Source organism: Bos javanicus, chromosome 19, assembly GCF_032452875.1.
Source record: "Bos javanicus breed banteng chromosome 19, ARS-OSU_banteng_1.0, whole genome shotgun sequence".
NCBI lineage: Eukaryota > Metazoa > Chordata > Mammalia > Artiodactyla > Bovidae > Bos > Bos javanicus.
In genome coordinates, this window is record NC_083886.1 from 18765734 (window position 1) to 18782818 (window position 17085).

At 40.0% G+C, this 17085-nt stretch overlaps 1 protein-coding gene and 1 non-coding gene across 2 annotated transcripts in view; both read left to right on the forward strand.

The window, feature by feature from the left end:
• MYO1D (myosin ID) overlaps nt 1-17085 on the forward strand; it is a 361250-nt gene that overhangs the window by 97583 nt on the left and 246582 nt on the right. The window contains exons 2-6 of the mRNA XM_061390407.1: nt 5502-5710; nt 8220-8313; nt 11180-11345; nt 13012-13065; nt 14529-14624. Of these exons, the coding sequence (XP_061246391.1) occupies nt 5502-5710; nt 8220-8313; nt 11180-11345; nt 13012-13065; nt 14529-14624 (619 nt within the window). The remainder of the gene's footprint in view (nt 1-5501; nt 5711-8219; nt 8314-11179; nt 11346-13011; nt 13066-14528; nt 14625-17085) is intronic.
• Nucleotides 4522-4628, forward strand: LOC133233205 (U6 spliceosomal RNA). Its single transcript, XR_009731676.1, has one exon. It is a non-coding gene; the product is annotated as a U6 spliceosomal RNA (small nuclear RNA).

Consider the following 17085-nt stretch of genomic DNA (forward strand, 5'->3'; position numbering starts at 1 on the left):
AAAATGAGAGCATTATGCTAAATGAAATAAGTCAAAGACAAAAAACAAATACCATACTATCCCATTTATATGTGGAATCTTAAAAAAAAAAAAAAAAAAGGAAAACAAAAACACAAAACCCAAGTTCATAGAGAAAGCAGATTGGTGATTGCCAGAGATGGGGGTTGGGGTGGGGGATAGGAAATGGGTGAAGGGAGTCAAAAGGTACAAGCTTCGAGTCATAAAATAAATAAGTCATGGGGGTATAATGGACAGCATGGTGATAATACTACATAATACAACATTGCTAATAATACTGTGTTGCATATTTGAAAGTGGCTAAGAGAGTAGATGGAAACCCACTCCAGTACTCTTGCCTGGAAAATCCCATGGATGGAGGAGCCTGGTAGGCTGCAGTCCATGGGGTCGCTAAGAGTCAGAAATGACTAAGCGACTTCTCTTTCACTTTTCACTTTCATGCCTTGGAGGAGGAAATGGCAACCCACTCCAGTATTCTTGCCTGGAGAATCCCAGGGATGGCGGGGCCTGGTGGGCTGCCGTCTGTGGGGTCGCACAGAGTCGGATACGACTGAAGCGACTTAGCAGCAGCAGCAGCAGCAGCAGCAAGAGAGTAGATCTTAAAAATTCTCATCGCACGAAAGTAGTGATGGATAGGGACAGATTTTAACTAGACTTACTGTGGTGACTGTTTCATAGTATATACAAATATTGAACCCTTATGTTGTACACCTGAAACAAATATAATGTTGTATGTCAATTATACCTCAATTTTTAAAAAAGAAAAGCCCATCATATCGTATCAAATCTGACTCCCTCCTGCTTTCTCAGTTGTTCTCTAACATTGCCTGATTGTTTGCTCTGGTTAGGCCAGCCTCCTTCCCATACTGCTAATCTTGCCACATGGTTCTGTCTTCTTGCTTGGGTTCGTGTTCACAGTGAGCACGTCATTATCTTTAGTGTCGTTCTGCGTGGGTTCCCCACCCCAGTGATGGTGTACCCACAGTCTGTCTGTGTCCGATCTGAGCGAGCTACGTACATCTTGACTTCTTGTTGTAGGTGATCTTTTGTACAAGCACATGCAAATTAACAGGGCCATGTTTTTCTTAAAAAAAAAAAAAAGTTTAAAGACGTCTGTATTTTTAAAAATGTTTCAGAATTCATGTACAAGACATAACCTTCGTATTGTCTCCATTGCTATTCATTAATTCAAAAGCTTAGTACCTCTATGTTTCATTCAGAAGGCAGTGAAAATATCTGGCCCATTCAATAAATATTTTAAATAAATTCCTTTAAAAAATTGTTTTAAAAATCAGTTGCTATTAAGCTGTTTTCACTATTTGGGAAGTTTCAAAGAGGGAAAAAACTCTGAACAGAACAAAGACCATATAGTCCTAGAGTCAGAGATAGGGTACCATGAATGGCTTCCCAAAGGAGCTGATGCTTGGACTTTTGAAGGAGTAGGAATCTACCAAGCATATGATGGAAAGAGACAGGTGGAGAAAGGTATTTAGGCAGAATGGACCCCATGGACAAACCACGCAGGCCTGGTGACCCTGGGAACTGTAAGTAGCTCATTAATGTGAGGGCAAGAGTGACATGGGTTGGGCGGGTGGGTGGAAGTGTTGCGGGGAGTTGGGAGAGTCAAACGGAGAGAATCATGGAGGCCAGAACACACGTGTGCCCTGCTGTGGTTTGTATATTGCCCTTCAGAGTTCCATATCAAAAGGCGTTTGTTGTGATCATCTTTGCCACCATGGTACATGTTTTTAGTATCTTACTATCACACTCTATCATTATTATTTATTTGCAATACTTCCCTGTTCTTCGGGCTTCCCTGGTGGCTCAGCTGGTGAAGAATCTGCCTGCAATGCGGGAGACCTGGGTTCGATCCCTGAGTTGGGCAAGATCCCTTGGAGAAGGGAAAGGCTACCCACTCCAGTATTCTGGCCTAGAGAGTTCCATGGACTATACCCACGGGGTCACAAAGAGTCAGACACGACTGAGCGACTTTCACTCACTCACTCACTTCCTGTTCTTTATTCCTTTTTTAATCCCCAGAGTCAGGCCCAGCGCCTGGCACAAAGTTGATATTTGAATAATGAATTATAGAATTTCTGAAATGTGAAATATTTCAGATAGAATAATGATAAAAGTTTATCATCAAAGGTTTGCACACAGAGATTGTAGAAATGCCTTCCTTGGTCTCTCGAAAGAGATGGTGTCAGGCATTTGTCATCGAGGATGATTCCTGCCTTTCCTCCTGGAGACAATCAGAGAGGTGAGGATTACCTAAGTGCTGGCAGACTTCGTACCCTGCGGCTCTCCAAAACAAGTGGAACTCTTGGGTTGGTGTTAAGGTGTGTGTTGGCACCATCTAGTGGTCGTTTTAATACCTGGCCAAATTGAAAGTTTCATCGTTCATCACCAAACTCTTCCTGAAGCGTTGGATTTCGTATTATATCTTGTTCAGCCTTTGCCACTGTCTTCAACTTCATTGGAAGTTTTATAATTGTGCTTTACAAAGATGCTCTCAAGTTTTAATAAACAAGACATTCTATTTGAAATAAAATGGAATTTCAGAGGAAGGGCAGGGTTGGATAGACCTGGAATCTTAGAACAACAGTCTAATCTCATATGGTATTTGCTGTCTCTTAGTCACAGAGTTCCAGACTCATGAGATAATATTTTTTTTTCTAACATCCTCCTCCTCCTCTCTGTTTTTTCTGTTTGGACAGTGTTTTTTAAACTAAAGAATTTTGTCCTTTGAGTTCTTATCTTTGAAGAAAGCTGTTGAGTGTGTCCTTCAAACATACAGGTTAAACCAGAAAGGCTTGAGCGGTGAATCTTAGCTGCTCCTTGCTTTTGTGGGTCTTTCAGTATGAGTTACGTGGACATGTTCCTTGTGACTTATATTGATTGACAGCTGAGGCAGGGGATCAAATTATGATCACTGCATTAATTCCTTGTGTGGAGGGATGGCTGTGCTTCTAGTAGCAATGTTAATAAAATAAAAGCATTTATTAAAAATCTCCTTCATGCAGAACATAATTGGATGCATAAGATTAATTGCCGTTTTTTTAAGTACTTACTCAATGCTGGAGGGAGGGAAGGATATAATTATCACCATTTTATAGGTGAAGGAGCTGAAACCTGCGGAGGTTAAGCAGCTTTCACAGTCTCTCGGCTCTTAAATTTGCATGTGAACCTTTGGACCCAGGTATCAAGGGCTTCAGGGTTGGTGCGTTTAGCAACCACAGAAACTTTCTGTCCAACAATGGAAAGAATGCATAGGCAAACCACAGGAGAAAAATGCACAGAAAACCTTAATGTGGCCAATAACTCTCATTTAAGCATACACCAACTGCTTGATAAAAATCATGGAATTAATTTATTGCTGACATTATCAGCATGTTTGTTTCCCCTCCTAATTATAGCCGACAGCCTTCATTCCAGTGCAAAGGGAGTTTAAGGGTCCTGCCCTCTGGTCTCTAGTTAGGCTTTAGTTATTGCCTTGCTGCACTTAGTCGACAGCAGGAGTGCTCAGAGACCCAGCCACTGTCCGTGGATCAGCATCCTCCCATGCTGGCGCTCCCTTCTTCCAGCTCTTGGACGTGAGCTCTGTCTGCATGAGCCTCTCGGCAGGTGGAGTATGTCGTACCAACCACTTATGTAGAAATGTCCATAAGGTGTTGGCCTTATATGTGTTTATAAGTATGAATTAATGGTCAGTGGTAAATACATACGGGTTTTCTAAATTTTATGTTAAATTTTTTTCTTTGCGGATATAGATGCATGATTTTGCACAGTTGGAGTCATATCATATGTGCTGGGGGTTTTTACTCTTTTTCTTTTCTTAGTTCCTCTGGCTTTCTTCCAGCTGCCCACATGGGCCTTCCTCCTCATCACCCTACTATATGTGTTTTAAAATACATAAGACATAACATGATGCAGCCTTCCATATTTTTCCATGCTCATGTAACCATTTACAAAATGTATTTATATACAGTTATATATGGGCTTCCCAGGTGGTGCTAGTGGTAAAGAACTCGCCTGCCAATGCAGGAGACATAAAAGACGTGGGTTTGATCCCTGGGTTGGGACGATCCCCTGGAGGAGGGCATGGCAACCCACTCCAGTATTCTTGCCTAGAGAATCCCATGGACAGAGGAGCCTGGCTGGGTACAGTCCATAGGGTCACACACAGTTGGACATGACTGAAGTCCACGCACGCACAGTTAGGTACCTGTCACATACATATAGAGAGTGGATTTTTAGCCTCTTATATGTGTGAGTGGTGGGATCCTGTTATACTTTTTAAAATAGACATACTTTCAATCAGCTATCCTATTCCTGGAGATCCGTTTCACACAAATGAAAGCACTGATTTGTAAGATTATGTGCCAAGAGTATTTTCTACAATATTGCTCACGATAGCAGGAAGAAAGTGGAGTGATCGAATAAATAAATATATATCTGCACCATGGAATTTTAGGTAGTCATTTTTTTAAAAAGTGGATTTGAGTGCTCGCTTCAACAGCACATATACTAAAATTGGAACCATACAGAGAAGATTAGCATAGCCCCTGCGCAAGGATGACACGCAAATTCATGAAGCGTTCCATATTTTTTTGTAAAGCTTAAAAACAAAATAAAATTTAAAAAAATTAAAAAAAAAAGTGGATTTGATTTATGCCAGAAATGTCTCCTCTACTGTTCTCTCTGGTATGGATGTTACTGTTTTTATTCCTTTACTAACATTTTTATGGGGTTTCAAGAGGGAGAAGAAATAAATATATTTGGACAATTTTCTTTACAGTTGAAAATCTGGCTAAATGGGTTTCAAGACCTGCTTAACTTCTGTATCTTCTCCTCCTAGAGCGCTTCTATTATCCCAGCCATTTTTATTTCTTTCTCCTCCTTACTCCTTTGTATTTTAGAAATTAGAAGATCTCCAGCCTCTGGTATTATTTTTTTAATATATAAATTTATTTAATTGGAGGCTAATTACTTTAAAATATTGTAGTGGTTTTCTCAGCCTCTGGTATTAAATTCTTCCTTCTCTCTTGGCTGATAACCCCTACTGGTCTTTTCTATCAGCAGCAGCCACAGGGACACAGCCTCAAGCACTAACTCCAGAAGTAAACTCAGAATCGTGAAGTGTCAGTTCTCAAGTTGCTCCTGGGATATTTGGATTTTCTTGGAAATAAGAGACTTGTAGGAAAGAAATAGCATTTCTGCTTAACCATACCTGGGCTTCCCTGGTGGCTCAGTGGTAAAGAATCTGCCTGCCACTGCAGGAGACACGGGTTCGATCCCGGGTAAGGAAGATTCCCTGAAGAAGAAAATGGTAACTCACTCAAGTGTTCTTGCCTGGGAAATCCCATGGACAGAGGAGCCTGGCAGGCTACAGTCCACGGGGTGGCAAAGAGTCGAACACAACTTAGTGACTAAACAATGACAATAACCACAGCCATGTCTTCCTTTCTCCCACTTGCGTGCAGATTTGAAAAAGGACGCATCTACACATTCATTGGAGAAGTCGTCGTCTCTGTGAATCCCTACAAGTCGCTGAACATTTATGGGAGAGACACGATCGAGCAGTACAAGGGGCGTGAGCTGTATGAGAGACCCCCGCATCTTTTTGCCATTGCTGACGCTGCTTACAAGGCTATGAAGAGGCGATCAAAAGACACTTGCATTGTGATATCAGGTATTTAAGGAGATCCCTGTGCTCCCAACGTCAACATGTATTTAATTTATTTGGGTTCTCAAATGTCCAAATGATTAACTAGATATTCTTTGAAGTTAAAAGCTTAAATAATTTTGTAGGAGAAAGAAATGTAACCAACATTAAATGCCAGATCATCTCTGTCATTCTGACCGTCCACTAGTCTCAGTTCATTTACACATTATATATTATGTTTGGAAGGACTTCTGGTCAATTTTGTAGGCTGTGCTGACGTGGGAAATTCGTTCTCTCATCTCAGATGCATAGAACTACTGGATAAAAATGTAACAAAGTTTAGGTAATCAGAGAATGAAACCAGGAAGATGACATCCTAAGGTCCTATCAAAAAGAAAGAATGAACTCCAAGTCAGACTGGTGAACAGGATGGAGCTGGTGTCAAGGGACATACAGAGGCATGGGGGCTAGAAATGGGCTCAGAGTTGGGGGCTGGAGCTAGAAAAGCCTGCGGGAGGATAAACAGGTGCCAGACCCTGGGTGCCCAAGAACAGGAGCCGAGCTCTCTGTGTAAAACTGGGCACTTCAAAGAATCGTGTGAGTGAGTTGGAAATAAGAAAATACCTGCCCGCTGGCCCAGGGTGGCCTCTCCCAAACGTGGGACTTCCTCTCGATGTTCATAACACCTCATATTCGCATGAGTGGCTTTTATACTTTAAAAACCCTTTTGCGATCTTTATTCCATTTTGGTTGTCAGCTCTGCTCTCTGATCGGAACGTAGGACAGTTGTGTTTCTACTTCACAGATGAGAGTATTGAGGGTCAGAGAAGCGAGGCAGCTTTAGTGCTGCTGCTGCTGCTAAGTCACTTCAGTCATGTTCGACTCTGTGCAACCCCATCCATAGATGGCAGAGTTATATTCTGGGACAGCCTTTATTAAAACAAAATTTGAAGGCAATATTGCCTGATTGTAAAAAGGGGGCAGGAGGGAGGCAGTTTTATAAATGTTTAAAGTGAAAGCAGGAAGTCTCTTTCTAATCCCTGTGAACAATAACACCTGTGTAACACCTGTGAACAATAAAGTGTTTATCCTTTTTTTTTTCTTCAGTACTACACAGCATGTGGGATCTTAGTTCCCTGACCGGGGATCAAACCCATGCCCCTTGCATTGGAAGAGTAGAGTCTTGAACCACTGGATCTCCAGGAAGTCCCAAAAGCACTTCTCGTTTTATACATTTTCTCTGTGTGTGCAAATACATATAGTCACGCATGCATCTTAATTATAAATATATATTATAGAATTATGTTATCACTGCTATTACATAACTTGTTTCTCCATTTAACAATGTGTAGTGGATATCTTTTCACTGGAAAACCTATAGAAGTAGTACAGTCTCTGAGAAATATTGTTTTTGTGTAGGATGACGTTGAATAGTTGAACCATAATTTATTTACCCAATGCTCTAATAATGGGCATATTACTTGCAGATTTTAGTGATACTACATAGAATAGCCTGCAGAAACAGCCTTAAAACCTTTGAAGATTATCATTTGATTATATTTGTATTTTTAGTATTTCTAGAGTATAAATTTCTGCATGTGGAATTTTGGGTCACAGGGGATAAACATTTAAAAATCTGGGTAGATAAGTATAAACTTATCCCTTCTCCCCTCCTTATGTGAGTTGTCCTGCTTTTTCTGTGACACCATATGTTTGGAGCTTGCGCTTTTGTTTTTCACTAAAATTGATGTAATTAAAGAAAATTTCATCCCCATTAAAATTTTTTTTAAAAACTCTGCTGTAGCAAAAACAGTTACATGAATTTCACTGTAGCCACTGTTTGTCACTTGTTTCTTTTCCACTGGACTTCAGAGTCACCGCCAAGTACTAAGACTTTAAGGGATTACTGTGCCACATTTTACCCCTTGATATTTTTTACATCTGTTAGTTTGCTTCTACAGTAGTTTTAAATTTTTTACCATGTTCAGATCCATTAGAACCAATCCCATATCAAGATAGAATGAAATAACTCAAAAAAAAGAACAGAAACATAAAAGATTTCAAATGAATTACATAAAACCTTGACAAATGGTGACTTCCCTGGGAGGTCCAATGGCTAAGACTCCACGCTCCCAGTGCAGGGGGCTTGGGTTCTGTCCCTGGTCAGAGGACTAGATCCCACATGCTGCGACTAAGAGACAACACAGTCAAATAAATAAAAATAAATATTTTTCAAAAAACTTTACGAATGTATGGATACCAAGCGGAAAAAGGGGGTGTGATGGATGGAAGATCAGGATTGACATATATATACTACTATGAATAAAATAGATAACTAATGAGAATCTTCTGTACAGCCCAGGGCAACTCTGCTCAGTGCTCTGTGGTGACCTAAAAGGGAAGGAAATCTAAAAAAGAGACGATATATGTGTCCATGTAGCTGATTCACTTTGCTGTACAGTAGAAATTAACAGAACCTTGTAAAGCAACAATACTCCAATTTTTTTTTTTTTTAATTTTTAAATTCTCCCCCTAGGGGAAAGCGGAGCCGGTAAAACAGAAGCCAGTAAGTACATCATGCAGTACATTGCAGCCATCACCAACCCCAGTCAGAGAGCAGAGATCGAAAGGTAAGGGCCGTCTAAGCATGCGGGAAAATTCTCGCTGGAGCCTCATTTTCTATACAGACTGGACTAGGTTAGGCCTACACTCTGATATGCATTGGGCATTTACTGATGGTTGAACTACTTTGATTCTCTTCCTGCAGATCTCTGTGCTTTTATTTTTTAATAACTTGGGTTATCTTTACTTTTACATTTTATGTATTCATTCGGGGATGCACTAGGACTTTGTTGCTGCGCACAGGTTTTCTCTGGTTGTGGCGAGAGGGGGCTCCTCTCCAGGTGTGGCGCGCAGGCTTCTCGTTGCGGTGGCTGCTCTCGTTGTGAGGCACAGGCTCGGTAGTTGTGGCATATGGACCTGGTTGCCCCAAGGCATGTGGAATCCTCCCGGACCAGGGATCGAACCTGTGTCCCCCTGCACTGGCAGGCAGGTTCTTACCACTGAACCACCAGGGAAGTCCTCTCTGTACCTTCATTTATATCCTTCCATTTCCATATTTCTTTTTGATCGAAAGATACTGCTAAGGTAATTCCAGTCTGCAGCTGCTGCCTTCAGTGTTATATGTGCTCAGCAAAGATGTAATAGTCTCCTGGGAGTTTGTATTGTTCAAGTACGCACAGGTTTCTTGCTCTTTCTACAAGCATCTTTTCTACACTGTGCTCTACTTTCCCTAGACTGAAAGGGGGCTCTGGGAGGCAGATGCATGCTGCCCAACTCTGTGACAACCAGAACCTTGGTATTAGCAGTTCCGAATAGGATTCATACCACATCGTTCTCCACTCACCGCAAGATGAGTGGTGAAGCTGGTGTGCACTGACCCAGCATTCAGTAGACTGTCTGGTACATGCTCTTTACTTAGTAAATATTAAGGAGTAAAGGGATGGGGGTTTTTTTGTTTTGTTTTTAGAAAGTTGGCTCTAAAGCAACATGACTTTCTTACGTGGTGTGGACTTTCTGAAGAGAAAAAGAGCAACTTTCTAAAGTTGCTACTTTGGGACTCCCCTGGAAGTCTAGTGGTTAAGACTTCACCTTCCAATGCAGGGAATGTGGGTTTGATCCTGGTCGGGGAGCTAAGATCTTACATGCCTCCTGGCCACAAAACCAAGATATAAAACAGAAGCAATATTGTAACAAATACAGTAAAGATTTTTTAAATGGTCCACATAAAAAAAAAAAAATCCAAAGTTGCTAGTTTGAAACTCAGTATTTATTTACAGGACAGTTGCACTCTGTCTATACGTCTCAGCCTTCAGTTTTATGGGTAGAGAAAAAGGAAGCTGTGTTGGTACAAAAGAAGAGAATTTGGACTAGACTACCCTACATGGGCTTTCTTCTCTCGCTGTAACTGGGCTCGATTGCCACATCAAAAGAGGTATCTTTCTCAGTAGCGATACAGCCCCAATTGTGATTCTGACTTTGCAACCTAATATGACAAGGACAAGGATATAAGTAAGTTTTTAGAATTTCCTTAGAATCTCAGGAGAGTAACTGGCTGAGAACTAAATTTTAGTTTGTTTTAAGAGTTAATGTCTAAGCCCAGTTGGTACAGTAAAGTAAGGCATGTTTACATTTACTGGCCTTTTAAGAGCATATCTGACTGTAGTTTATAAACACTTGTCTTTATTTACCATAGCAAAGCAGTTTCCCCTGCCCCACTTAAACGCCTACTTTCATTCATGAGGAGTTAAGGTTGTAGGGTCACTTTTAAGTAGTGATGGGAGGTTATTTCAGTAATATGCCCATATAAGAGCAAGTATGTCCATGAAATAGAAACTAAGACCTAGAATGAAGTTAAAATGTATCCATTGGGATAGAGAACTAGTGTTCATCAATAAAGACTGACTTAACGTCTTTTGTAATTATCTTTATTTAAAAATTGTACCTGGAAGTAAAAGACTTAACTACCTGATACCAAAGAGAGATTCCATACAGCTCTAAACAAAATGATGAGCAGTTTCTAAACTAATCAAGACCACATTGATGATATATTAACCAGTGCAATAAATTTCACTAGGCTTTGTAAGCAGATACTTTAAAAAATGGAATCATTGTCCGTATCACCCATTCTTTTCAGAACATCTCTTTTTAATATTTGTATTTATGTAAATAAAATATGCTCATTTAATAGAAAAACTAAAAATTACATCATTGTGCAGAACATGAAAGTTCCCTGAAATTCCACCTACCTACCCCATTAACCTAGGTAACCATAGTGAAGTATGTTGTCCCTTCCAGATTTGTAAGCATTTAGTAAAACATGTCGGAGAAGGCAATGGCACCCCACTCCAGTACTCCTGCCTGGAAAATCCCATGGATGGAGGAGCCTGGTAGGCTGCAGTCCATGGGGCTGCTGAAGGTTGGACACGACTGAGCGACTTCACTTTCACTTTTCACTTTCATGCACTGGAGAAGGAAATGGCAACCCACTCCAGTGTTCTTGCCTGGAGAATCCCAGGGATGGAGGAGCCTGCTGGGCTGCCGTCTATAGGGTCGCACAGAGTCGGACACGACTGGGGTGACTTAGCAGCAGCAGCAGCAGCAGTAAAACATGTGCGTGCCCACATACACACACCACAAAGATCATACTATTTTGTAATACATATTATTTTGCAACTTAATTTCTCATTCATTAATATATTCTGGACCTCTTTCTAGGTAAGTATATATTGTACTAGGAAACAAAAATTTATCTTCATCCATCTCTCTTCATGGACATTTTTGTTGTTTAAAGGTTCTTGTTCTTTTGACGTTGCAAACAATGCTGCAGTCAGCTTCTCTGTAGACATATTTGCATATCTTTTCATGAAATCTAGTTTCTTAAAACGTCCAGTCTTTGAAATTTCTCTCAGTGACTTTCCTTTATCTGTGTTAAAGAGTGAAGAATATGTTACTTAAGTCTAACTGTGTCCTGGAAGCTTTTGGAAACGCCAAAACCAACCGCAATGACAACTCAAGCAGGTTTGGAAAATACATGGATATCAACTTTGATTTCAAGGGAGACCCGATTGGTGGACACATCAATAACTACTTATTGGAGAAGGTAAAATGTGCTTGGTTTCTGAGGGTCATGTTTGCAAATGCTGAATTTTTGAGGGGGAGCACTAGAATTGCGTTTTCAAATTGAGTTATAATTCATGTACAATATTAGTTTCAGGTATACAATGCAGTGATTCAGTGATTTTATATATTATAAAATAATCGCCTCACTAAGACCAATTACCGTCCATCACCATGCAAACTTATTACAGTGTCAATGACTGTATTCCCTGTGTGTACGTCACCTCCTCATTTGTAACTAGTAGTTTGTACTTCTCAATACCCTCCACCTATTTCACCCATCCCTCCTCCAACACCATCCTCTCTGACAACCACTGTTTGTTCTCTGTATGTGTGATTGTAGAATTTCTTTTACTGCTCCAAAGTAGCTTTTAATCCTCTTCTCCATCCCTTCCTGCCCCTCAGTTACTGTTCTGTGACATTAATGTTCTCCTTCAGTGTTCTCTTATTAGCATTACAATGTCAAGTTGGGAAAAGTTATAGCATTTGTAGATAATGATTTAGGTGTGTATGTGAAGGGAGGTGATTGAACATGTGCCAACTTTGGGTGAGGGTTAGCAAAAACCCATCTAGGATTAATCGCTTCTACTCTTTTTACACATCCTCCCATGTTTGTATTTTAATTAATTTGAAATCTCCTTTCTTCCAGTTTCTATTTGTTCACTGCCTTATAGTAACATATATATGTATATTTATATAGTAATATAGTACTTTGTGGTTTTATAGCCTAATTGTGAGGCATACTACATTTGATCTGTGAAAACTTTGAGTATGTTTTTATCTGCCATATAAGTGAAAGATCCAATTTGTAGAAGAGTCCAGTCAAAACTTTCCTCTTGGGACTGCTAGAGAGGCTGTGTCCTAACTAATCTGGAGTACATTTGCCTGGTTACAGCAGTTAAGGTTGAGCTTGACCAAGTTAAGTTGCTGCCTTGAACTGTACTCAGAGATGAACTGACCTACCTTCTCAGTTAAGGGCTTTCCATCCCAGTCATACCATAGCAACCTTTATGGCAGCAGAATGCAGTCTTAACCTTCATTTTTGTTTGTGAAGCTGAAGGCAGACTGTTCAGGAAACAGTGTTTTATCAGAGTCAGTTGGAAAAGGACAGGAAATGCCAGTTATTATCAGTCTGTTTGTTTTTTTTCCCAAAATGTTTCATGCCTTCACTTTATGTACATATTCAGGCAAAAGAATCCCCTTACATTTTGAGTCCTCTCTTAAGAGCAATCTTTTTGAAACCCTCTCGAGCAGAGGAATCTGTGGACGGATCTTGTTCGCCTGCCTGACTTCAGTCCAGGATGTAAGGTGGTGCTTTTGGAAATACCAGCAGATCCTCAGGAAGGGAATGCTGAGAGTATTCCTCCCTAAACATTCCTTCCTATTCTCCCCACTGCCAATTCCCTCCCCCTGAAAATTCCATCTTTAGGCTCCAGGTTTTAAAAAACATCAAAATAGCTTCATTTTCGGAAAGTTTAAGAAAGAATTATCGAAAGATTGCACAGAAAGCTCCATGGGTTGGTCCCATCCTTGGGGTCCTTACGACCTTTCAGGGCAGTGCTGGTACAGGGTTCTCTGGGAGAGTGGCTCTCATTTTGTTTTAGCAGTACAATCGCAGGTTTTAATGCATTTCTTTTTTCCCCCCTTAGTCTCGAGTTATTGTGCAACAGCCAGGAGAAAGGAGCTTTCATTCTTTCTATCAGGTTAGTAAGCCCTCGCGCAGATAATCGTCCATTTGTTAAGGCGTGCACGAAATGAAATGGATTTTTACTTTGGGGACCCTCCCCTGCCTTGTGCCTCCCTCGCCTCCGTCGGCCCGCGACACGTCACGCACATGGGCACGCGTGCATACACCCTCCCCCACGGGGCTCTTCAGGGACTTGAGGAGCATGACTGTTCTCAGAAGTTAGCAGGTAGTTAACCAACCGGACGACTGCCTCGGTTGAGCTTCCCTCTGTCTCTCTGCAGTGTAGTAACAGTTTAATGACCCTAAACGCTTTTGAAACGATACATTCTGAATATGGTAAATTAGTTTTATTTTTCAGTTGGAGCTATTGTTCCCATTTTGCAGCACTCCAGAGATGGGAATACAAATTCAGGTTATTTTTGTTTAAAAAAAAAAATCAATTTAAAAAACCTGATAGTTACATTTTTTTCAGTAAACCAAAGTGTGCAGTTTCACATAGAGAATTTCAACATAGTGCCTTCTGAAATTCATGTTCTATCGAGAAGGATGACGTGTATTGTGTCTGTGTTTTTGTTGATAATTCACCATGTTTTCAATAAACTAGTTTTCTGCCAAATAGAGGAGTTCTGTTATTTCAAGAACCCGTGACTGGGATTTGCCTGGTGGTCCAGTGGCTAAGACACCAATGCAGGGGACCCGGGTTCAATCCCTGGTCAGGGAACTAGATCCCCCATGCCACCACTAAGGACCGATGCAACCAAATTAATAACTTAAATTTTTTTTTTTTTTAAAAGAACCTGTAACTTTTTCTGCACTTGAGTGAAAGTTAAAATTTGTCTTTGTCCAATACTACAGTCCTGGCTACCCAATTGTCCTGTCCTGGGATTGGAGTTTGAGGAGGAAAAGCTGTTTGTTTCCAGTATGATTCAACATATGACTAGCTGCTGATGCCTTTTAAATTGAAGGCAGTATTGACTTTTTCTGAATTCGAAACACAACTGCACACTGTCTAGATAACAAGGTTGATAAGCACATGACTGCCATAGAGCACTGGCTCCCGGTTCACAAACAGCTACAGTCCAAGCAAGAACCTTTCATGCCAGCTATGTTGGGAAAGGGCTAAGAACTTTTAAGTAATTTTCCTTCTGACTGTGTATAACATTCTCCATCTCTGATGATGTTGAAGCCATTTCCCCTCGAGATAAAAAATAAATCTTCAAAGCCAGAGGACCTGAGTGAATTAACCCAGAAGATGAAAAACAGCTAGTTTACCATTAAGTTTGGAGTAAGAAAATGGCAACCCAATCTAGTCTTCTTGCCTAAAAAATTCCATGGACAGAGGAGCCTGGTGGGCTGCAGTCCATGGGGTCTCAAAGAGTCGGACGTGACTGAGGGACTGAGTGCCAGTAAGTTAGAATACATGGTATATTGGGTTCAGTGGGTATATTGATAGCTTATTTTTATTTCGATGTTTTTCAGCTGCTGCAAGGAGGTTCGGACCAGATGCTACGTTCTCTGCACCTCCAGAAATCCTTGTCATCCTACAGCTACATCCATGTTGGAGCCCAGCTAAAGGTAAGCGTTTCCTTTTTGAGATGATTCAGATATAGAATCAAAGAATCAGAAGGGACATTAATTAATTATCGGTTTCAGCCTGCCACCTTAAGGCAAGTGAATGACTCTTTTATTCTATTTTTAAAATTCTCTAGGACAGAGATTCAATGTATTATTGATGCAACAACTTTGCTTAATAACCCATTACTATATTTTATCACCATCTGACAGGAAAGAAGTTTTTCTCTTGTGATCTTGTGGGTTTTTTTGTTTTTAATTTTTAATCCCATTCCTTTTATTTTGACCCTCTAAAAACATTGTTACAAGTAGGAAATCCACCGCAAAAGAAGTAGGATATGATTTGGCCAAAGGCAAGTTGTTATAACAAAAGAAAGCTGAAAAGCACTGTGGTTGAAAAATATCAAAGATCGCCATTCATTCGTTTTTCAAATCATGATTTTGATGAAATAGTTTTGTGATCCTTGGAGCATTTCTATTCAGCTTTCACATTTTCCCCCCCTTCCCTTGCATATAAAGCCCTTGCACACACGTAACACCGATCCTTTTGCCCTTTGGTTTCTAATTCGTGTTCTGCTATACATCTAACTTCTGCTAGCCAATTTGTAGCTAATCCTAATAATATAGTGATTTGCCAATGGTAGGTTATAAAAGAGTAATTATAGTTTCATTGGGGAAGGTGTATAAATACATGAAATAAGATCCGAAGGGAAATAGACCAGGGTTTACTTGTTTACTCTGGGTATATAAAGTTATACATACTTGGGTTCTTCTGCTTTTTCCATATTTAATATTTCTTCTATAATTAAAGATGCATTGCATTTGTAGTTTGGGGAGAAAATAAAACACTTTATAAAAGGAAAGAATCCAAGATGTGGGAAGCATGTCTTTTTTTCAAATTCTTTGCAATTCATCTTAAGCTAATTATACCTGTATTAGTGGTTTTAGCGATATTTTTATTATCACACATATAAATAAATGATATTTAGGGTTTTGCAATCAGTTTTCCATTGTTTGACATTTAAGTTGCACAAGTTTTATACTTTTATCGTCATCCAAGAACAGGATGTTTGGCTGAAAATTAATTGGAAGCAAGCAAACAACAGAGGGCAACACCCCAACTTTTTTGAGAATAGGTCAGAGGTACTTCAAAATGTATAAAGGATTGTAAAATCAACACTTAAAAGAACAGTGACTGAAAATATTCTTTTTAAATCAAATTGTCTCGTTGACCTAGTGACTCTTGACTGGGTCATGTAAAGCACCCACAAAAAGCAAATATTAAATGAACATTAAGTCTTTTCTTCAACACTAAATTTACCTTAGGTTCCCTTTTCATCAACAATTTTCATTCCTATTCCTTCCCTTCCTTTTTTTTCTGCCCAATAAAAACCAAGAAGTAATATATGATCATAGTCAAAACCTAAAATAAAGATGAACCAAAAGGAAATTAAAATATACTAAAGCTCACCTTTCAGAGATAATTATTGGTAACAGCAGTATATATATGTATATATTTATATATGGAATCATACAATAAATCCTAATTAAGTAAACCTTTTATTAAATTATAATATAATCATTAATATCTTTCTATGTAAACAAATATAAATTAATAGAACAGTTTTAATAACTATGAAGTATTACTCTCTATGTTTCATAACTTAGCCATCCTAAAATGTAGGACTCATGTACAATTAAGATACTGTGGGTTACAGGTAAGACCCAATTAAAAGTCTCCAAAAACAATAAGGAACTTGATTATATCATAACAAGAAGCCCTAGGATGGGGCAGTTCCAGAGTTGGTTAATTGAGTGCCGTAACAATGTCAGTAAGAGACCCAGATGCTTGTTTGTTTCTCCAACTTACAGTTTTGCCATCCTCACTGGATTTGGCTGGTCTGCTTAAGCTGATTTTCCTCATGGTCCCAAAATGGCAGTGGCAATTCCAGCAGTCACGGGCAGAGAAAATGCTCCTGGCCACAACCCTTGATAAGCTAGGGAAGCCTCATGTCTTATGGGCCAGAATGGCTTCTCATGCCCATGACTGACCAATCACTTGGTTAGGGGAAAAAGATCCCTGTGATGAGTTTAGACCAATGAAGATTTACCTCCTAAGGTGAGGGGAAACCAGTCCTGAAGAACACATGCCCTTGGCGAGGGGTGAACAAATCAGAGTTTCATCAGTAGGAAAGAAGTAGGGCTGGAAAATGCCCCTTGGGTAGGCAGCCGACAGTTCCCCTCAGTAGGACATGTAGACTTCCTGTCTGGTTTCTCTGCAGTTTCAACACTGTTGCGGCTTTTGATAATAATAATCTGATAGTTGGGTGCTTTCACTGTGCTAGGAACTGTTGTTCAGTTGCTAAGTTGTGTCCGACTCTTTGCAACCCGGTGGACTGCAGCACGCCAGGCTTCCCTGTACTTCACTATGTCCTGGAGTTTTTCAAATTCATGTCCACTGAGT